Source organism: Bos taurus, chromosome 15 (genome assembly GCF_002263795.3).
Source record: "Bos taurus isolate L1 Dominette 01449 registration number 42190680 breed Hereford chromosome 15, ARS-UCD2.0, whole genome shotgun sequence".
Classification (NCBI taxonomy): domain Eukaryota; kingdom Metazoa; phylum Chordata; class Mammalia; order Artiodactyla; family Bovidae; genus Bos; species Bos taurus.
In genome coordinates this window covers 40,768,070-40,786,741 of record NC_037342.1, presented here as the reverse complement: position 1 = coordinate 40,786,741, position 18,672 = coordinate 40,768,070, and the positions used below count along the sequence as shown (strand labels likewise).

At 36.6% G+C, this 18,672-nt stretch overlaps 1 protein-coding gene across 6 annotated transcripts in view; it reads left to right on the top strand.

Annotated features, from left to right (window-relative positions):
- The window catches only part of USP47 (ubiquitin specific peptidase 47), a 105,585-nt gene that overhangs the window by 59,485 nt on the left and 27,428 nt on the right, over positions 1-18,672 (top strand). For 4 of the 6 annotated variants that reach the window (NM_001243290.1, XM_005215934.5, XM_059874659.1 and 1 more), the window contains 3 exons: positions 14,917-15,012; positions 15,094-15,246; positions 17,679-17,846. In NM_001243290.1, coding sequence (NP_001230219.1) covers positions 14,917-15,012; positions 15,094-15,246; positions 17,679-17,846 — 417 coding nt within the window. The remainder of the gene's footprint in view (positions 1-14,916; positions 15,013-15,093; positions 15,247-17,678; positions 17,847-18,672) is intronic. The other 2 variants (XM_024975180.2, XM_005215933.4) reach the window with 1 other exon arrangement.

Below are 18,672 nucleotides of genomic sequence, written 5' to 3'. Positions count from 1 at the left end.
AATTGGAAGAGGTAAAAAGACAGAGTGTACTTCACTTGAACAGTTAAAAGAATGGGACCGATAGACTAAAAGTTTTGTGTATGTAATATAACATGTAGAGCAACCACTGAAAGAGAGATACAATCAGTTCAGTTGAGTTCAGTTGCTCAGTCGTGTCTGACTGTTTGCAACCCCATGAACTGCAGCACGCCAGGCCTCCCTGTCCATCGCCAACTCCCAGAGTTGGTACACTCAGAAGCATTATCAATAAATCGAAGTAAAATTTAATTCAAAATTTTTTTTCAGGTTATCCATAGGAAGGCACAGAAAAGAAAACAAACTAAAACATTAAAATAGCAAACTTAGTTGCATGTAAGTAGTCTAACTATACCAAGTAAAGGGCATCCCTGGTGGCTCAGACAGTAAAGAATCAGGCCGCAGTGCAGGAGACCTGGACTCAGTCCCTGTGTCAGGAAGATCCTCTGGAGAAGGGAATGGCAACCCATTCCAGTATTCTTGCCTGGAGAATTCCATGGACAGAGGAGCCTGGCAAGCTACAGTCCATGGGGTCACAAAGAGTTGGACATGACTGAGCAACTAACATACATACCAAGTAAAACGAAGAGATCGGCATATTAGATTTAAAAAATGTGACCCAACAATATGCTAGGTACAAAAAACAGCTTTTAGTATATTGAAATAGGCAGGTTGATAATAAAAGGGTTGAAAATTATATATCATGTAAACATTAATCAAGAGAAATGAGGCATGGCTATATTAAAAGGAGATAAAGCTGACTTTAAAGCAGAATTACTAGAGACAAAGAAGGGCATTGTATAATGATTAAAAAGGTCAGTCCATCAAGAAGACAGCAATCTTAAATGTGTACAAACTAAGTTACAGAGCTGCAAAATATGTGAAGAAAAAGCCTTTCAAAATGAACGGAGAAATTGACAAATCTACAGTTACAGTTGGAGACTTCAGTGCCCTCAATAATTGATAGGTAGAATCTCTAGACAAAAAATTAACAAAGATATGGAACTTAACAATATCATCAGCCAACAAGCTCTAATAGATATGAAACTGTACACTCGAAAACAGCAGAGTACACATTCTTCTCAAGTGCCTATGGACTACGTATGAGGATAGACCATATCCTGGGCCATAATACAAACTTCAATTTAAAAGAATTAAAATCAGAGAGAGTGTGATTCCACACTGGAATCAAATTGGAAATCAATAACAGTTAATTGGAAAATCACCAAACATTGGGAAAATAAACAATGCACTTCTAAATAATCCATGCGTCAAAGAGGAAATCTTGAGGCAAATTAAATACATATATATATTTTGAATGGAAATGCAGATGTGTAACAGAAATTTTGAGACACAGCTGAAGCAATACTACAGAGAGGAAAGTGTTAGTCTCTCAACCCCATGGCTCCTCTGTCCATAGAATTCTCCAGGCAAGAATACTGGAGTGGGTAGCCATTCCCTACTCCAGAAAATCTTTCCAACCCAGGGATAGAATCCTGGTCTCCCACATTGCAGGCAGATTCCTTACTGTTTGAGCCACCACAGGGAGGAAAATTTATAGCTTTAAATGCTGGCTTTTAGTATAAATTCTTCCATAAGAAAAAATAGAAAATGTTATGTATTAATAATGTAAGCGTCCACCTAACCTGGAAAAAAGAGCAAAAGAAACCCAAAGCCAGCAGAAGGAAGAACATAATAAAAGAGCAGAAATCAGTGAAACTGAAAACAGAAAATCAATAAAAGCAGTTATTAGAAAAGATCAATCCAACTGATAAATCTGTAGCAGGACTGACAGAGGGGAAAAAGGTAAGATAAACATTTCCAGTATTAAGACTGAAACTACTACTATTACAAACCTTGTAGATATCAAAAGGATAATAAGGGACAGTTCTGCACATATAATTTGATGACTTAGTTGAACCAGTGCCTTGAAAGTACTCATCTTATATGGCATAGATAATTTTAATAGCCCCATAACTGTTAAGATATTAAATTCATAATTTAGAATCTCTTAAGAAAATCTGTAAAGTTGGAAAGTTTTCACTGGAGACTTGTACTACATATTTTAGCACAGTGAGCACCAGTTCTTCACAACCCCTTTCAAAAAGAGGAAGGAACTCTCCCCAATGTGTTTTATGAAGCTCCTCTCATCCTCATACCAAACCAGACAAAGGCAGTTAAACAACAACAACAAAAAAACCCTCAAAATTATGACCAAGCCAGTTTCCTTAATGCATATAGATGGAAAAATTCTTGTCAAAATATTAGTAAATAGAGCTAAGCAATATATAAGGAGAATTATATACCATGACGAAGTAGAGTTTATTCCAGGGATTCAAGGCTGGTCAGTATTTTAAAAATCATTGACTGTAATCTACCATATTAACAGAGACAGGAAAATTGGCATGATTGCATTAATTGACTTAGAAAAAGCTCTTGACAGAGTTCAATAATCCACTCATGATAGAAACCCTAAAAACTGATAATGGAGGATAATTTTTCTTAAACTTATAAAGAACATATTCAAAAACCTACAGCTAACATCATACTTTGTGGTGAAAGACTGAATGTTTTCTGCCTAAAACATCAAGGTTATCTCGGCAAGGATGTCTGCTCTTATTCATTTTAGTACTGGAAGTCACAGCCAATACAATAAGGCAAGAAGAACAAATAAAAGGTATACCAATTAAAGGAAGAAATAAAATTGTTCCCCCTTTTTAAATAACATTTTTTTTGGTATAGAAAACCCCAAGGTATTTGTCAAAACAAAGCAAAACCCTGGAAAACCAATAAGTGATTTTAGAAGGTAGCCAGATATAAGATAAACATAAACAAATCAGTTGTGTTTCAAAATATTAGCAAAGAACATGTGGAAAGTGAAATTAAAAATACAATATCGTTTACAGTTGTGGGGGGAAAAAAACCCTTATGTGTAAATATAACAAAATATGATCTGGACCTATGTACTGGAAACTATAAATTCTGAAAGTAATATTTGAATGGAGAGACATACTCTGCTCATTGATTGAAAGAGTCACATGTTGAAGATGTCAGTTCTCTCCCAAATTGTGTAATTTTAATGAATTCCTTTCAAAATCTGACAAACTTTTTCAACCTCATTCTAAATAACATAAAATAGCTAGAATAGCTAAAAGAATTTTGGAAAAAGAATTAAGAAAAATCTGTCTAGTTGATTTCAAGACTTATTATATACTTACAGTAATCAAGGCTTTCTGATATTGGAAGAATAAGCAATAGATCAGTGGAACATAATAGAAAACCCAGAAATAAATCCACACAGATAGCCCAGCTGATTTTTTAGAATGGCACAGTGCAATTCAATACAAGAAGGATCTTTTCAACAAATGATGTTAAACAGTTGGGTATTTATTTATTTATTATTTATAAAACTGAACCTCTACTTAAACCTCACAGCTTGTACAAAGATTAGCTCAAAGTGGATCATAGACTTAAACATAAAATGTAAAGTTATAAACTTTTAGAGAAATAGGAAAAAATTTTAGATACAGGGTTAAGCAATTAATTCTTAGATTTGATACCAAAAAGTACAGTCCACAAAGGGAAAAATTGACAAGTTGTATCTCTACATAATTTTTAAAACATTTGCCCTTTGAAAGCCAAAGTGAGGAAGATAAAAAGAGAAGCTACAGACTGGGAGAAATTATTTGGAAAGCACATATCTGACAGAGGACTAGTATTTAGGATACATAAAGACATCTCGAAACACTGTAATAAAAAACCCAAACAGTCCGTTTAGACAGTAGGCAAAAGACAAAAACATTCTAAGAGCATATACAGATACCAAATAAATACAGGAAAAGATATTCAGCATCTCTAGGGAAATGCAAAGAGCTGGACATAACATGACAGCTGAACAGCAACAAAACAAGTGCAAATTCAAACCTTATGAAGATAACACACTACCAACAGAATGGCTAAAATAAAAAATAATGGCAGCACAAAAAACTGGCAACAGTGTGGAGAAACTGGATCACTCATGTTTTTGGTGGCAATGTGAAGTATTATAGGCAGTTTCTTATGAAGCTAAACATGAAGTGACCTTCAGATCAGATCGGGAGCTCAGTCGTGTCCGACTCTTTGCGACCCCATGAATCACAGCACGCCAGGCCTCCCTGTCCATCACCAACTCCCGGAATTCACTCAGACTCAACGTCCATCAGTCAGTGATGCCGTCCGGCCATCTCATCCTCTGTCGTCCCCTTCTCCTCCTGCCCCCAATCCCTCCCAGCATCAGAGTCTTTTCCAGTGAGTCAGCTCTTCGCATCAGGTGGCCAAAGTACTGGAGTTTCAGCGTTAGCATCATTCCTTCCAAAGAAATCCCTGGGCTGATCTCCTTCACAATGGACTGCTTGGATCTCCTTGCAGTGCAAGGGACTCTCAAGAGTCTTCTCCAACACCACAGTTCAAAAGCATCAATTCTTCAGTGCTCAGCCTTCTTCACAGTCCAACTCTCACATCCATACATGACCTTAGGAAAAACCATAGCCTTGACTAGACGGACCTTTGTTGGCAAAGTAATGTCTCTGCTTTTGAATATGCTATCTAGGTTGGTCATAACTTTCCTTCCAAGGAGTAAGCGTCTTTTAATTTCATGGCTGCAGTCACCATCTGCAGTGATTTTGAAGCCCAGAAAAATAAAGTCTTACACTGTTTCCACTGTTTGCCCCTCTGTTTCCCATGAAGTGATGGGACCGGATGCCATGATCTTCGTTTTCTGAATGTTCAGCTTTAAGCCAACTTTTTCACTCTCCTCTTTCACTTTCATTAAGAGGCTTTTTAGTTCCTCTTCACTTTCTGCCATAAGGGTGGTATCATCTGCATATCTGAGGTTATTGATATTTCTCCCGCCAATCTTGATTCCAGCTTGTGTTTCTTCCAGTCCAGTGTTTCTCATGATGTACTCTGCATATAAGTTAAATAAACAGGGTGACAATATACAGCCTTGACGACCTCCTTTTCCTATTTGGAACCAGTCTGTTGTTCCATGTCCAGTTCTAACTGTTGCTTCCTGACCTGCATACAAATTTCTCAAGAGGCAGGTCAGGTGGTCTGGTATTCCCATCTCTTTCACAGTTTTCCACAGTTTATTGTGATCCACACAGTCAAAGGCTTTGGCATAGTCAATAAAGCAGAAATAGATGCTTTTCTGGAACTCTCTTGCTTTTTCCATGATCCAGTGGATGTTGGCAATTTGATCTCTGGTTCCTCTGCCTTTTCTAAAACCAGCTTGAACATCTGGAAGTTCACGGTTCACATATTGCTGAAGCCTGGCTTGGAGAATTTTCAGCATTACTTTACTAGCATGTGAGATGAGTGCAATTGTGCGGTAGTTTGAGCATTCTTTGACATTGCCTTTCTTTGGGATTGGAATGAAAACTGACCTTTTCCAGTCCTGTGGCCACTGCTGAGTTTTCCAAATTTGCTGGCATATTGAGTGCAGCACTTTCACAGCATCATCTTTCAGGATTTGAAATAGCTCAACTGGAATTCCATCACCTCCACTAGCTTTGTTCGTAGTGATGCTTTCTAAGGCCCACTTGACTTCACATTCCAGGATGTCTGGCTCTAGGTCAGTGATCACACCGTCGTGATTATCTGGGTCGTGAAGATCTCTCTTGTACAGTTCTGTGTATTCTTGCCATCTCTTCTTAATATCTTCTGCTTCTGTTAGGTCCATTCCATTTCTGTCCTTTATCAAGCCCATCTTTGCATGAAATGTTCCTTTGGTATCTCTTATTTTCTTGAAGAGACCCCTAGTCTTTCCCATTCTGTTGTTTTCCTCTATTTCTTTGCATTGATCGCTGAAGAAGACTTTCTTGTCTCTCCTTGCTATTCTTTGGAACTCTGCATGCAGATGTTTATATCTTTGCTTTTCTCCTTTGCTTTTCACTTCTCTTCTTTTCACAGCTATTTGTAAGGCCTCCCCAGACAGTCATTTTGCTTTTTTGCATTTCTTTTCCATGGGGATGGTCTTGATCCCTGTCTCCTGTACAGTGTCACGAACCTCATTCCATAACCTCCAGTAATTATACTCTTTTGATTATCCCAAAGAAATGAAAACTAATTAGATGTTCATAATGTCTCCAGTTTTAATATTCCAAAACTGAAATCAGCCCAGATGTCCTTCAGCAAGTAAATGGATTAACTGGGGTGCATACAAACCATAGAATACTACTTATTAATAAAAAGGAACAAACTGCAATACACACAGAAACTTGAACGAATCTCCAGAGAATTATGCTGCATGACAAAAGCGAATCTCCAAAGATTACATATGATTTCATTTATATAACATTTTGGATACAACAGTTTTAGAATTGAGAGATTATTCATTGCCGGAGCTTATAGAGTAGCTGAACCCAGGGGAAGCATGGGTAGGTGGTTACTATAACAGGGCAACATGAGTGATCCTTGTGGTGTAGGAATTGTTCAGTCTCTTGGCTGTGGTGGTAGATACATGAGCCTATACAGGTAATAACATTATATAGAGCTTACTGTACACACATGCACAGAGAAATGAATACACTGAAACTGAGAAAACTGGAATAATATTGGTGGGTTATATCAATGGCAGTATCCTGATTGTGATATTATACTACAGTTTTGCAAACTAGTTACCTACCATTTGGAGGAATCGCAGCATGTACAGGGGGCTCTGTATTACTTTTTATAATTGTATATGAACCTTCAGTAATCTCAAAGATTGCAATTAAAAGTAGATAGCTTAAGTAAAAATAGAATCTTTTTCCTACTTTAAAGAGAAATACAAAGTATGTATTCTGAGAAAGATAGTTGACTCTGTAAGGAAGACATAACTGCATATCAGTAGCACAGAATTGCTGAGTATATTAAAATCAGTTAGAAAATAGTTATCAGTGGTAGTTCTAATTTATCTTCTGTGGTTCAGTTTTAAAAATAAAATATGAAGTAGTGAATGATGGAGAAAGAATTTTATTTGTAAGTTAAGAGTTAAATGAGGATTTATAGGCAATACTGTTTCTTGGTTCTGTCTTTTGATTGCCCTATACCTAGATTTTCTATATTTCTTAATCAAAGAACTAAGGATATAAGAATTCTGTATATTATGTTCTGAATGCTGAAGAATAGGGTCTAAAAACTTGTGTACAGTTACACTTTGTGTAATATATAAGGAGGTGTAAGTTCTAGAAAATAAAGCTATTATCTTCACTCTGGAATGATAAAAAACAATCACAGTCAACCCAAAGCTAGTTTGGAAAAATGACTCAAGAATAGTTTACCATACTCCAGAGGACAGCTCGTGGTAAGCGTGAGCTTGCTGTGTGTGTGTGAGTGTGCATTTATAATGGCACAGTGTTTATATTTTGTTCCATTTTTATGATCCATAACTTGTTTTTTAGCATCTAAAATATAGTTTGGCATGATTTTGTTGTCTCATCACATTAGGTGAAGATAAATGTATATAACCACATTAGCCCATACATACTTTATTTGTTGAATCAACAGATCAAACTAATTTTTATGGCTGGCTAATCTTTATTTATAATTATTCTAGTGGCAACTTTTTAAAAAGTGAATAGGAAACTAAAGAAAATTAATAGTATAGCTTTAACTGGCTTGTGAATCTAAAGGATAATTTCAGCTGTCTGAATCTACATAATCCCACATGCCTTCCCCAAACCATAGGCAAAAAGGAACACTAGCAAAACCCAACTGACCCGTACCTTTTGGAATACTAGGAGACAGAATAATATGAACTTTAAATTACATGAAAATAGCAAAATTATCAAGTTCCAGGAGACCTTCCAGTATTGTTGCAAGTGTGTGTGTGTGGAGAGTATGGAGTGGGACGCTTTAGAGACTCCATGAAACAGGAGTGGGGATTGGAAGACTTGAATGAAGATGGAATACCCTTAAATGAGAAAGTACAGCAGTATGTGCCAAAATAGTGAACTCAGACTTGGACTTGATAGTTTATAGCACCAGCTACACAGAAGGAATTTTAGAGTGAGAAGGGTTAGAAAGTGACAGCCTTGGAGGAATTTTGCTTCTAGAGAAGGAGATAAACCAAAAAGGGATGATGCCCCTGAGTCATAGCAGTGAGGAGAAAAGAAGAAGAGAATGATACTGCAAAATCAAAGGGGACACCAGCCTCTTCTTCACCATTACCCATTCACAAAATGGCACTTTACTAAGTAAAAAGCCTCTTGATGAAAGTGAAAGAGGAGAGTGAAAAAGTTGGCTTAAAGCTCAACATTCAAAAAATGAAGATCATGGCATCTGGTCCCATCACTTCATGGGAAATACATGGGGAAACAGTGTCAGACTTTATTTTTTGGGCTCCGAAATCACTACAGATGGTGACTGCAGCCATGAAATTAAAAGACACTTACTCCTTGGAAGGAAAGTTATGACCAACCTAGATAGCATATTCAAAAGCAGAGACATTACTTTGCCAACAAAGGTCCGTCTAGTCAAGGCTATGGTTTTTCCTATGGTCATGTATGGATGTGAGAGTTGGACTGTGAAGAAGGCTGAGCACCGAAGAATTGATGCTTTTGAACTGTGGTGTTGGAGAAGACTCTTGAGAGTCCCTTGCATTGCAAGGAGATCCAAGCAGTCCATTGTGAAGGAGATCAGCCCTGGGATTTCTTTGGAAAGAATGATGCTAAAGCGTAAACTCCAGTACTTTGGCCACCTGATGCGAAGAGTTGATTCATTGGAAAAGACTCTGATGCTGGGAGGGATTGGGGGCAGGAGGAGAAGCGGACGACAGAGGATGAGATGGCTGGATGGCATCACTGACTCGATGGACGTGAGTCTGAGTGAATTCCAGGAGTTGGTGATGGACAGGGAGGCCTGGTGTGCTGTGATTCATGGGGTCGCAAAGAGTTGGACACGACTGAGTGACTGAACTGAACTGAAGTTAACAGAATGTGCTCACAAACTAAAGAATGCCATCCACAAAATGACTATGGGAAAAAAATTAAACAGCACAGCTGTTGAAAGAAAACAGAATATACGTATTAAAGCATTTCAGCTGATGAATAAGTCTGGAAATAAACACAGCCCTGAAAAAGGAAACCTCAAAAAAATAACCACAAAATAGGATACTGTAACACGGTACTCTGGACTAAATTAAGTATTCCCAAGCAAGCAGAATAGAACCTGGTATTCAAAAATGTAAGGAGAGGAATGGATTAGAAAAACAAGAAATGCAGGGTGAGCTGATCGAACTTAGGAAGGAAATTGAAGAAAAGATGGAACTACATTAGAAATGAAGAACTAGTTATAAAATACTAGAGAGAAAATAGGATGGAATGAAAGCTAAGGAAGAATATAGAAAATGAGATAAAGTAAAAATTAAGATCTCAAAGCAAATGATTATAAAGGAAGACTGGCAAAGGAATCCAACATAATTGGACTGTGTGAAGCATAAAAACACGGTAGAGCAACACTTATAAACTATAATCCAGGAAAACTTTCTGGGAATTGGGGAAGTTTAATCAACTTTTTGAAAGATTCCTTCCCCCCTGCCCTCAACATGCCTGGAAAAACAGATCTGGAATGATCAACTCTGAGACATACTTTAATTGACTTTTAAACTTGAAGGATAAATTGGACTGGCATCATATTTTTGAAGAGCAACATGCAAGTCATAGCAACAGAATAGCAGTTTCAAGGAAGTAAAAATTGTAAGCCAAGGATTTGCTATCTAGCCAAATTTTTCTTCAATTATTATGGCAGTAGAAAATCAAACTTTGAATATTGGGGGACTCATTGATTATTTTATCTGTAAGCCTTGAGTTTATTAGAGGGTGAGCTCCACCCACCCAAGAGACCACTGGGGAAGCTTCAGCAAAAGGACTGTGAGCATTTAATATATAGAATTAAGGACTAAATAAAACAAGGGTGAGGACATGATAGAAGAAAGTATGAAATACTGTATCTTGATGTACAAAGAATGCCTCTCTTAAAAAAGGAAAAGAAAAAAGAGAAGGGGGTATAGAATGAGGAGACGGTTAAATGGGGGGAGACCAGGATACCATTTAAAATTGGCAGTCTAGACACTAAAAACTTAAGGAAAAGGAGGAGGAAGGGTTAAGAATACTAGCAAAAGTATATATAAATACATTAGAACAAATTACTAGCCTTCCTAAATACCAAAAGAAAACGTAGAAAAACAGCAAAGAAAAGCACCATGTAGGAAAAAAGAGTAAATATTAATAGAATAATTAAAATACACAATAGTGACTGAGATGGAGTAAAACATTGGTCCTATTAGATGGGTTTAAATTCCCTGTTAAAAGTAAAAGATCGTCGAATTGACTTACAAAACATTAAAATTTGGGTTAAGCAAGAATCCAATAATGGATGCTAAACCAAGGTGAAAACTTGTTAAGGCCCAGTACTTTTGTATGGTCTCCCAAGTGTCTCCTTAAAAATTGCTTATTAGTTGGAGGGAAAGAGACACGTGTACCCCCAATGTTCATCGCAGCACTGTTTATAATAGCCAGGACATGGAAGCAACCTAGATGTCCATCAGCAGATGAATGGATAAGAAAGCTATGGTACATATACACAATGGAGTATTACTCAGCCATTAAAAAGAATACATTTGAATCAGTTCTAATGAGGTGGATGAAACTGGAGCCTATTATACAGAGTGAAGTAAGCCAGAAGGAAAAACATAAATACAGTATACTAACACATATATATGGAATTTAGAAAGATGGTAACAAAAACCTGGTGTACGGGACAGCAAAAGAGACACTGATGTATAGGACAGTCTTATGGACTCTGTGGGAGAGGGAGAGGGTGGGAAGATTTGGGAGAGTGACATTGAAACATGTAGAATATCATGTAAGAAACAAGTTGCCAGTCCAGGTTCGATGCACGATACTAGATGCTTGGGGCTGGTGCACTGGGACGACCCAGAGGGATGGTGTGGGGAGGGAGGAGGGAGGAGGGTTCAGGATGGGGAACACATGTATGCCTGTGGCGGATTCATTTTGATATTTGGCAAAACTAATACAATTATGTAAAGTTTAAAAATAAAATTTTTTAAAAAATTGCTTATTAGTTGGAAAGAGGAAAATGTAATAACCATATATAGTGAAGAAACTGGGCAATGCCTTGACCAGGTGATTGAAGTTAGTATCACCAATAGGGATGTTAAGGACATCATGCCCTTTGACTGTGATACCCTTTGAAGAGTACATCATTACTTATGTGAGTACATCATTACTTACGTAGTAGTTTAGTAAGGAAGGCATAAACTGAATTTAACTGTGAGGAACATCAAACAAACCCAAATTGTGGAACATTTTATAAGATAACCTAGCCTCTTCAAAAATTGTTAATATCATGAAAGAAAGGCTTTGGAACTGTTCTGATAAAATGAATCTGAAGAGGCGGTCATCCAAATGCAGACTTTGTTCCTGGATTTGATTCTGTACTGGATGGGGAGAAATACTGTAAAGGACATTATTAGAATAATTGACAGAATTGGAGTATGGACTGACAAATTACCAATATTAAATTTTCCTGAATTTGATTAACTCCTTTGTTTTTATAAGAATATCCTTTTTCTTAAAAAGTCACATTTTTTTAACGGGGAAAAGTCACATTAAGATTAACGGGGAAAGCGTGTATGAACCTGCTCTCAAGTGCTTTGGAAAAACACATGATGTGAGTGTAGGTGGGAGAATGATAAAGCAGAGGTAGCAAAAGGTTAAAAGTTGGTGAGTCTGGGTAAAATGTTTAAGGGAATTTCCTGTTGTTCAAATTTTTCTCTGGTTTTTAAATTTTAAAAATTGTAGCTCTGATTGTGAACTATAAGCCAGAAATCAGTACATACATATAGTTTCATAAAGTAGAATTTGAGTTATGTAATTTTCTCACTCTCCCCCTTTTTAAAAAATATATCAAGTGTTGTACTAGTTCAGTTTCCATTTGGAAAGCTCAACTGATTTTTATCAGTCTGTGTTAAGCTATAGATGTGATTGCTCTTAAAGCTTCTTTTGCTCTTATGTTTTTGAAGAATTTGCCTTTTTCATACTTAAAATATGCTCTAGAAGGGGAAAAAATCATTTTCTAAATGTGTTCTTTTCTATGACCTCCTGTAAACTACTTGAATATATGGAGAAAGGCTGGCTATTTTTGGTCTCCCTCCCCAACCCTATTAATGCTTCTTTGTGTTCTGAGGACAAAATTGGAGATGGGTGAAGTTAGAAGCTCCCAAAGAAAGGCAATGCCAAAGAATGCTCAAACTGCCACACAAGTGCACTCATCTCACACGCTAGTAAAGTAATGCTGAAAATTCTCCAAGCCAGGCTTCAACAGTATGTGAACCGTGAACTTCCAGATGTTCAAGCTGGTTTTAGAAAAGGCAGAGGAACCAGATATCAAATTGCCAACATCCGCTGGATCATGGAAAAAGCAAGAGAGTTCCAGAAAAACATCTATTTCTGCTTTATTGAGTATGCCAAAGCTTTTGACCGTGTGGATCACAGTAAACTGTGGAAAATTCTTGAAGAGATGGGAATACCAGACCACCTGACCTGCCTCTTGAGAAACCTATATGCAGGTCAGGAAATAACAGTTAGAACTGGACATGGAACAACAGACTGGTTCCAAATAGGAAAAGGAGTACGTCAAGGCTGTATATTGTCACCCTGCTTATTTAACTTACATGCAGAGTACATCATGAGAAATGCTGTGCTGGAAGAAGCACAAGCTGGAATCAAGATTGCGGGGAGAAATATCAATAACCTCAGATACGCAGATGACACCACCCTTATGGCAGAAAGTGAAAAGGAACTAAAAAGCCTGTGATGAAAGTGGAGAGTGAAAAAGTTGGCTTAAAGCTCAACATTCAGAAAACAAAGATCATGGCATCTGGTCCCATCACTTCATGGGAAACAGTGGAAACAGTGTCAGACTTTATTTTTTTGGGCTCCAAAATCACTGCAGATGGTGACTGCAGCCATGAAATTAAAAGACACTTACTCCTTGGAAGGAAAGTTATGACCAACCTAGATAGCATATTCAAAAGCAGAGACATTACTTTGCCAACAAAGGTCCGTCTAGTCAAGGTTATGGTTTTTCCTGTGGTCATGTATGGATGTGAAAGTTGGACTGTGAAGAAAGCTGAGTGCCGAAGAATTGATGCTTTTGAACTGTGGTGTTGGAGAAGACTCTTGAGAGTCCCTTGCACTGCAAGGAGATCCAAGCAGTCCATTGTGAAGGAGATCAGCCCTGGGATTTCTTTGGAAGGAATGATGCTAAAGCTAAAACTCCAGTACTTTGGCCACCTGATGCGAAGAGTTGACTCATTGGAAAAGACTCTGATGCTGGGAGAGATTGGGGGCAGGAGGAGAAGGGGACGACAGAGGATGAGATGGCTGGATGGCATCAGTGACTCGATGGACGTGAGTCTGAGTGAACTCCGGGAGTTGGTGATGGACAGGGAGGCCTGACGTGCTGCAATTCATGGGGTCGCAGAGTCAGACACGACTGAGCGACTGAACTGAACTGAACTGAACTGATGTTAGAAGCATTTTGTATATTTTTTTGTAATTTTTTAATCTTATTCCAAAATGAGCTATACGGAGGATTATGTGAATTTTATATACTTGGTAGCTGTTTTTACACTAACTCCATTTTGCCAGATCAAGCTCACTTACCTTTTGAGGAACAACTTGTTCTATAGCAAAAAAATTTTTGAAGATATTTTGTCTTAGTGATTCACTTCTTTTTCTTTATATGTAATAAATATTGTCAAACCATGTCCTTAGACCATGTGTGAGGAATAAAGGTGATATCAAATGAAATTGTGCAATCCAACCTTATATGCTATACAGTACATGGAATTCTCCTTGCCAGAATACTGGAGTAGGTAGCTATTTCCTTCTCCAGGGGATCTTCCCAACTCAGGGATTGAACCCACGTCTCCCACATTGCAGTCTGATTCTGTACCAGCTGAACCACCAGGGAAGCCCAAGAATCCTGCAGTGGTTATCTAATTTATCCCTTCTCCAGAGGATCTTCTCGACCCAGGAATCAAATTGGGATCTTCTGCATTGCAGGCAGATTGCCAGCCAAGCTACCATATATATACCAATCATATATGTTGTACTAACTGAAACTTTTTTAATTGCAAAAAGTCAATGTTGAAAAATTAAAAATTTTATACCTACTGATTCTTCAACAATATTCATACAGGTTTCTTGCTTCTGTCTTAAAGCTGTATGGAGAAAAAGAGAACCACGTGGTTCCGCTAGGTGAACAGTCCAGGAGCTCTCATACATTTTCAAGTGGAGCAGTATCTGACAAGCAGTGAGATGGCTGCACAATAGTTTTCAATCTTTCTAATTAGTACAGTGGCGAATTACTAACTGACCCTAAATGTAGTGATGAAAGAAATGATTAGATTTTTAAGTGTACAGATAATGTACACTCAGAGCACTGTGTTTTAACTGTGCAGTTTAAAATAGTCTCCTTTTATTAGAAGAATGCAGTGACGTATGCAACTGCTTTTTTAAGTGTGGAATTACTTTTTAATCTAAAGAGTGAGGATCTGTTAGATTATTTAGCAAAAAACCACAATGTAAAGTCTATGACAATTAAGCAGAGATGACTGATGTGCAAGACCAGGAAACGTAGCACTCATACAGAATGAAATAAAGTAATTTTTTGCTGTTTTATAATGATAAAATCATTTTGTTGTTGATACTTTTTTCCCTTTTTTGCATTTGAATTCTTAATTTTCTAGCCATTCTGTTTATGAGTATTTTGGTAATTAAAATTTTTTTATATTCAGGACTTTAACATTATAATATTTCACAGTAATTATACAACAATTTGTTTTCTAACTAGGAAGAAGCATTGCATGCATTTATTCAGCCAGAGATCCTGGATGGCCCAAATCAATATTTTTGTGAACGTTGTAAGAAGAAGTGTGATGCACGAAAGGTAGATGCCATGTAGAAATTAATATTTAATTATCTGAGATAATATTCAGTATTCAGTAGATTCTCCCCACTTTTTTTTTAGGGGCTTCGGTTTTTGCATTTCCCTTATCTTCTGACCTTACAATTGAAAAGGTTTGATTTTGACTATACAACCATGCACAGGATTAAATTGAATGATCGGATGACGTTTCCTGAGGAACTAGATATGAGTACATTTATTGATGTTGAGGATGAGGTAAATACTTAAAAATTATACTTCAGTTTTGATCAGAGTAACGTGATATTCTTTGAAAAGACAGGATATTAAAACTGAAATTATTTATTTGAGTAGATAATCTTATGTTTCATAACTTTCTCTCTTTGAAAAGCATGTTTGTTTATTTGACTCTGCTAGGTCTTAGTTGCAGCATGTGGGATCTTTGATCTTAGTTACAGCCTGAGGGATCTCTAGTTCCATCAACAGGGATCGAACCCAGGCCCCCGCAGGAGGAGCTTGAAATCTTAGCCACTGGACCACCAGTCTCTTATATTTCATAACTTGCTTAGTTATTGAAATATAGCAGTCTAGAGATGGGCTGCATTTGTGTTTCTGGTACACAATAAACAGAACAAATACAGTGTATTGAATGAACAAGCAAAATGGGTACTGTGGCCTTAAATTTCTTGTTTTGTCTTAGTGACTTTTTCAATCATTAAGTTTTCTGGGTTCTCATTTAAGGTTTTGTTGTTGTTGTTGTTTAGTCAGTAAGTCATGTCCAACTCTTTGTGACCCCATGGACTGCAGCCTACCAGGCCCTTCTGTCCATGAGATTTTCCTGGCAAGGATACTGGAGTGGGTTGCCATTTCTTCTCCTGGGGATCTTCCCGACCCAGGGATTGAAGCCATGTCTCCTGCACTGGCAGGCGGATTCTTTACGGCTGAGCCAACAGGGAAGCCACTTAAGGTTTACCAGCTCATAAATTGGCTAGGTTATAAACCTAGATAATAAAGATATTTTTAATTAGTTTTTAAATTAACACTTTTAAGATAAAGAATTTAAAATTAAATATAGTTTGAGAATGAGACTTTGAAGGCACAGATAATGCTAATTAATTTCTTCTACTCATTGACCTCCCCAAATTCTCTGGTTCCTCTGTCCTTATCCAGTAAAGGATTCATAATGTCCCATTCTATTCATTTGGAAACTCCTCTGATTTAGTTATTAGGAATATGTACAGCCATTTAACATAGTTGTTAGATAGTGATAAATCTTTCTTATTCTCAAAACTGCCATAAAGCATTTTTTTCTGATTGGAATTCATCACAGTAGTTAAAAAATGCCTTTTCCCAGAGGCTCAAAAATAATTTCAAACATTCTCAAATTTTATTTATGCTCTTAACTACTAAGAATCAAATTATTTTCTGAGCTTCACTTTCCCTGTCTGTAAAGTAAGGATGATAATTGATTTTTATAGCTTTTCTAAGAAGAGATTGCCTTACATAGAGTAAATGTTCATTGAATGGTACCTGTGTCCAGGTAATATTTTGAAAGGTTTAATTTGAAATAATATCTCAAATACTTGTGCTTAAGCTAGGAAATCTATCCCTAGTATACCAAACTTTCAAAGGAGATTTCCTACTTGGAGATCAGTATTAGATTGGTCTTCTTATATTCCTAATGTAGTTCTTGTAAAAGGAAGGCTTTTCCAAGAGAAAAAAAACTGAGACAGAAGGTTTGACAGGAACTTTGAGAAAGTTATAGGTCCATTTCTTGGGAGAAGAGTAGGTGTTCTGGCTTAGTTAAAAGAGGTTTTGGGAATGATCTCTTTGAACTTCGTGTAGAATTCTAAAGTTGGTTTTCATTTCCATTTTTCCTTGAACCAGACTTTCTTGAAGAATGAAGACTATATGTTAGATGTAATCCTTAGAACAAAATTCTTGGTAAAAAGTTGGTACTTACTACATATTGCTTGGTTAATTCAAGAACTTCTATGCAGCGCCTTAAACATATCAAGGGCCTACATTTTAGAGAAGAGTTTTCAAACTTTGTATTTAAAATATTTAAGGAGAAGGGAGGAAGGAGTTGTTTGAGGATTTCTAGGAAGAATTCTTTAAGTTAAATTTGTCTGAAAGAGATTTAAAAATCATAAAAGCATGGAAAAGTATTATTTACTGTTGTTGCATTTCTGCCTCCTATAACTGGAGAATAACATTCTTGAGAGAGACAGTATCTTGTTTTTCTAATTGTCTGTAATACCTAGCATAGTGATAAACTGAATGGCACTTTTTCTTCAAGAAAGGAGATGGTGTTCTTTTGGGATTTGAGAACAACAGAAGCTCACTTTGGAGCTTAGGTTCTCTGCTTTTATGGTTTTTGATGAAATAAATGGTAGTTTTATACTGTTACTTTGCAACTGTAGCATAAATGAGGTTTAGTAGAATTCTGAATCAATAATTTGTTAATAGAGGATGTTAATAAGGATGTTAACAGAAATGGTTTTAAAATACACTTTTTTGTTTAAGGTCTCACTTTTTTAAGAGAAAATAAATATGCTTAAAGTAGAATAAGTATTTTTATTAGCAATAGTGTCTTAAATTTTACAAAAAAGTTCACAGCATATAAATTAAAAGGTTTATATTTTCCCTTTATTTGCCTTATAATTGTAAGATAATTATGTTTTATTAAGAAGTCTCCTCAGACTGAAAGTTGCACTGACAGTGGAGCCGAAAATGAAGGCAGTTGTCACAGTGATCAGATGAGCAATGATTTCTCCAATGACGACGGCGTTGATGAAGGAATCTGCCTTGAAAACAATAGCGGAACTGAAAAGATTCCAAAACCTGGACTTGAGAAGGTATTTTATAATTTGTGGTTTTTAGTTGAAAGAATAAAGTAATTGCTGAGCTGCTATTATAATTCTCTTAAAAAAATTTAATTGCTACTGTTTTTAGGCATATATAATCAAAATTAAACTTTAGGAAAAACTGCTTACAGGTGGGAGCATTGACTTCTGAGACACTGAACTGTCACTGGCCTTTGAAGTAACAGCAAGGCTCTAAATCTTATATCAGAGTTTTCTCATATAGCAAATTGAAAGCATGAGGCTAGATTTGTTCATTTAAAAAATTCTGGCTATAGAATCCTTTCTGAAACAATAAGAGAATTAATCTTTTTTAGATAGGGAACCCCTCAGTTTCCTTCCCCTGCTCTATGACAGCCCTTAAGGGACTTCAAAAAATGATATAATTCCATGGATTATAATTTAAAAACTACAAGACTGAATAATATCTAGGATAGAATTTTTTTTGTTACTAGGTCAGTGATTTTTAAGGTTTTTCAAACCATTTCACATTTGTGTAATTTACTTTTTTGAGGGTAGAATTACAAATCACATGTCTTGAGCCTGGTGTGAATAATGCATTGCCAGTCTGAAGACTGATCATGAATTGAAGTCTTACACAGTCGTATTAAATACAGGCTTTTTTAAGGCAGTGTTTAAGAATGGAGTTTCACTTGAATAAATCTGTTTTTAGACCAAGACCATTATTCTCATCACCATTACCACTATGCTTTACCTTTTAAAATTATCTGTTTCTTTCAGGGCAGATAGATGAGTGTGAATTGCTGTGATGAATAATGTAACAGATATATCATAACTTGATATAAAGATCATTGCTTTC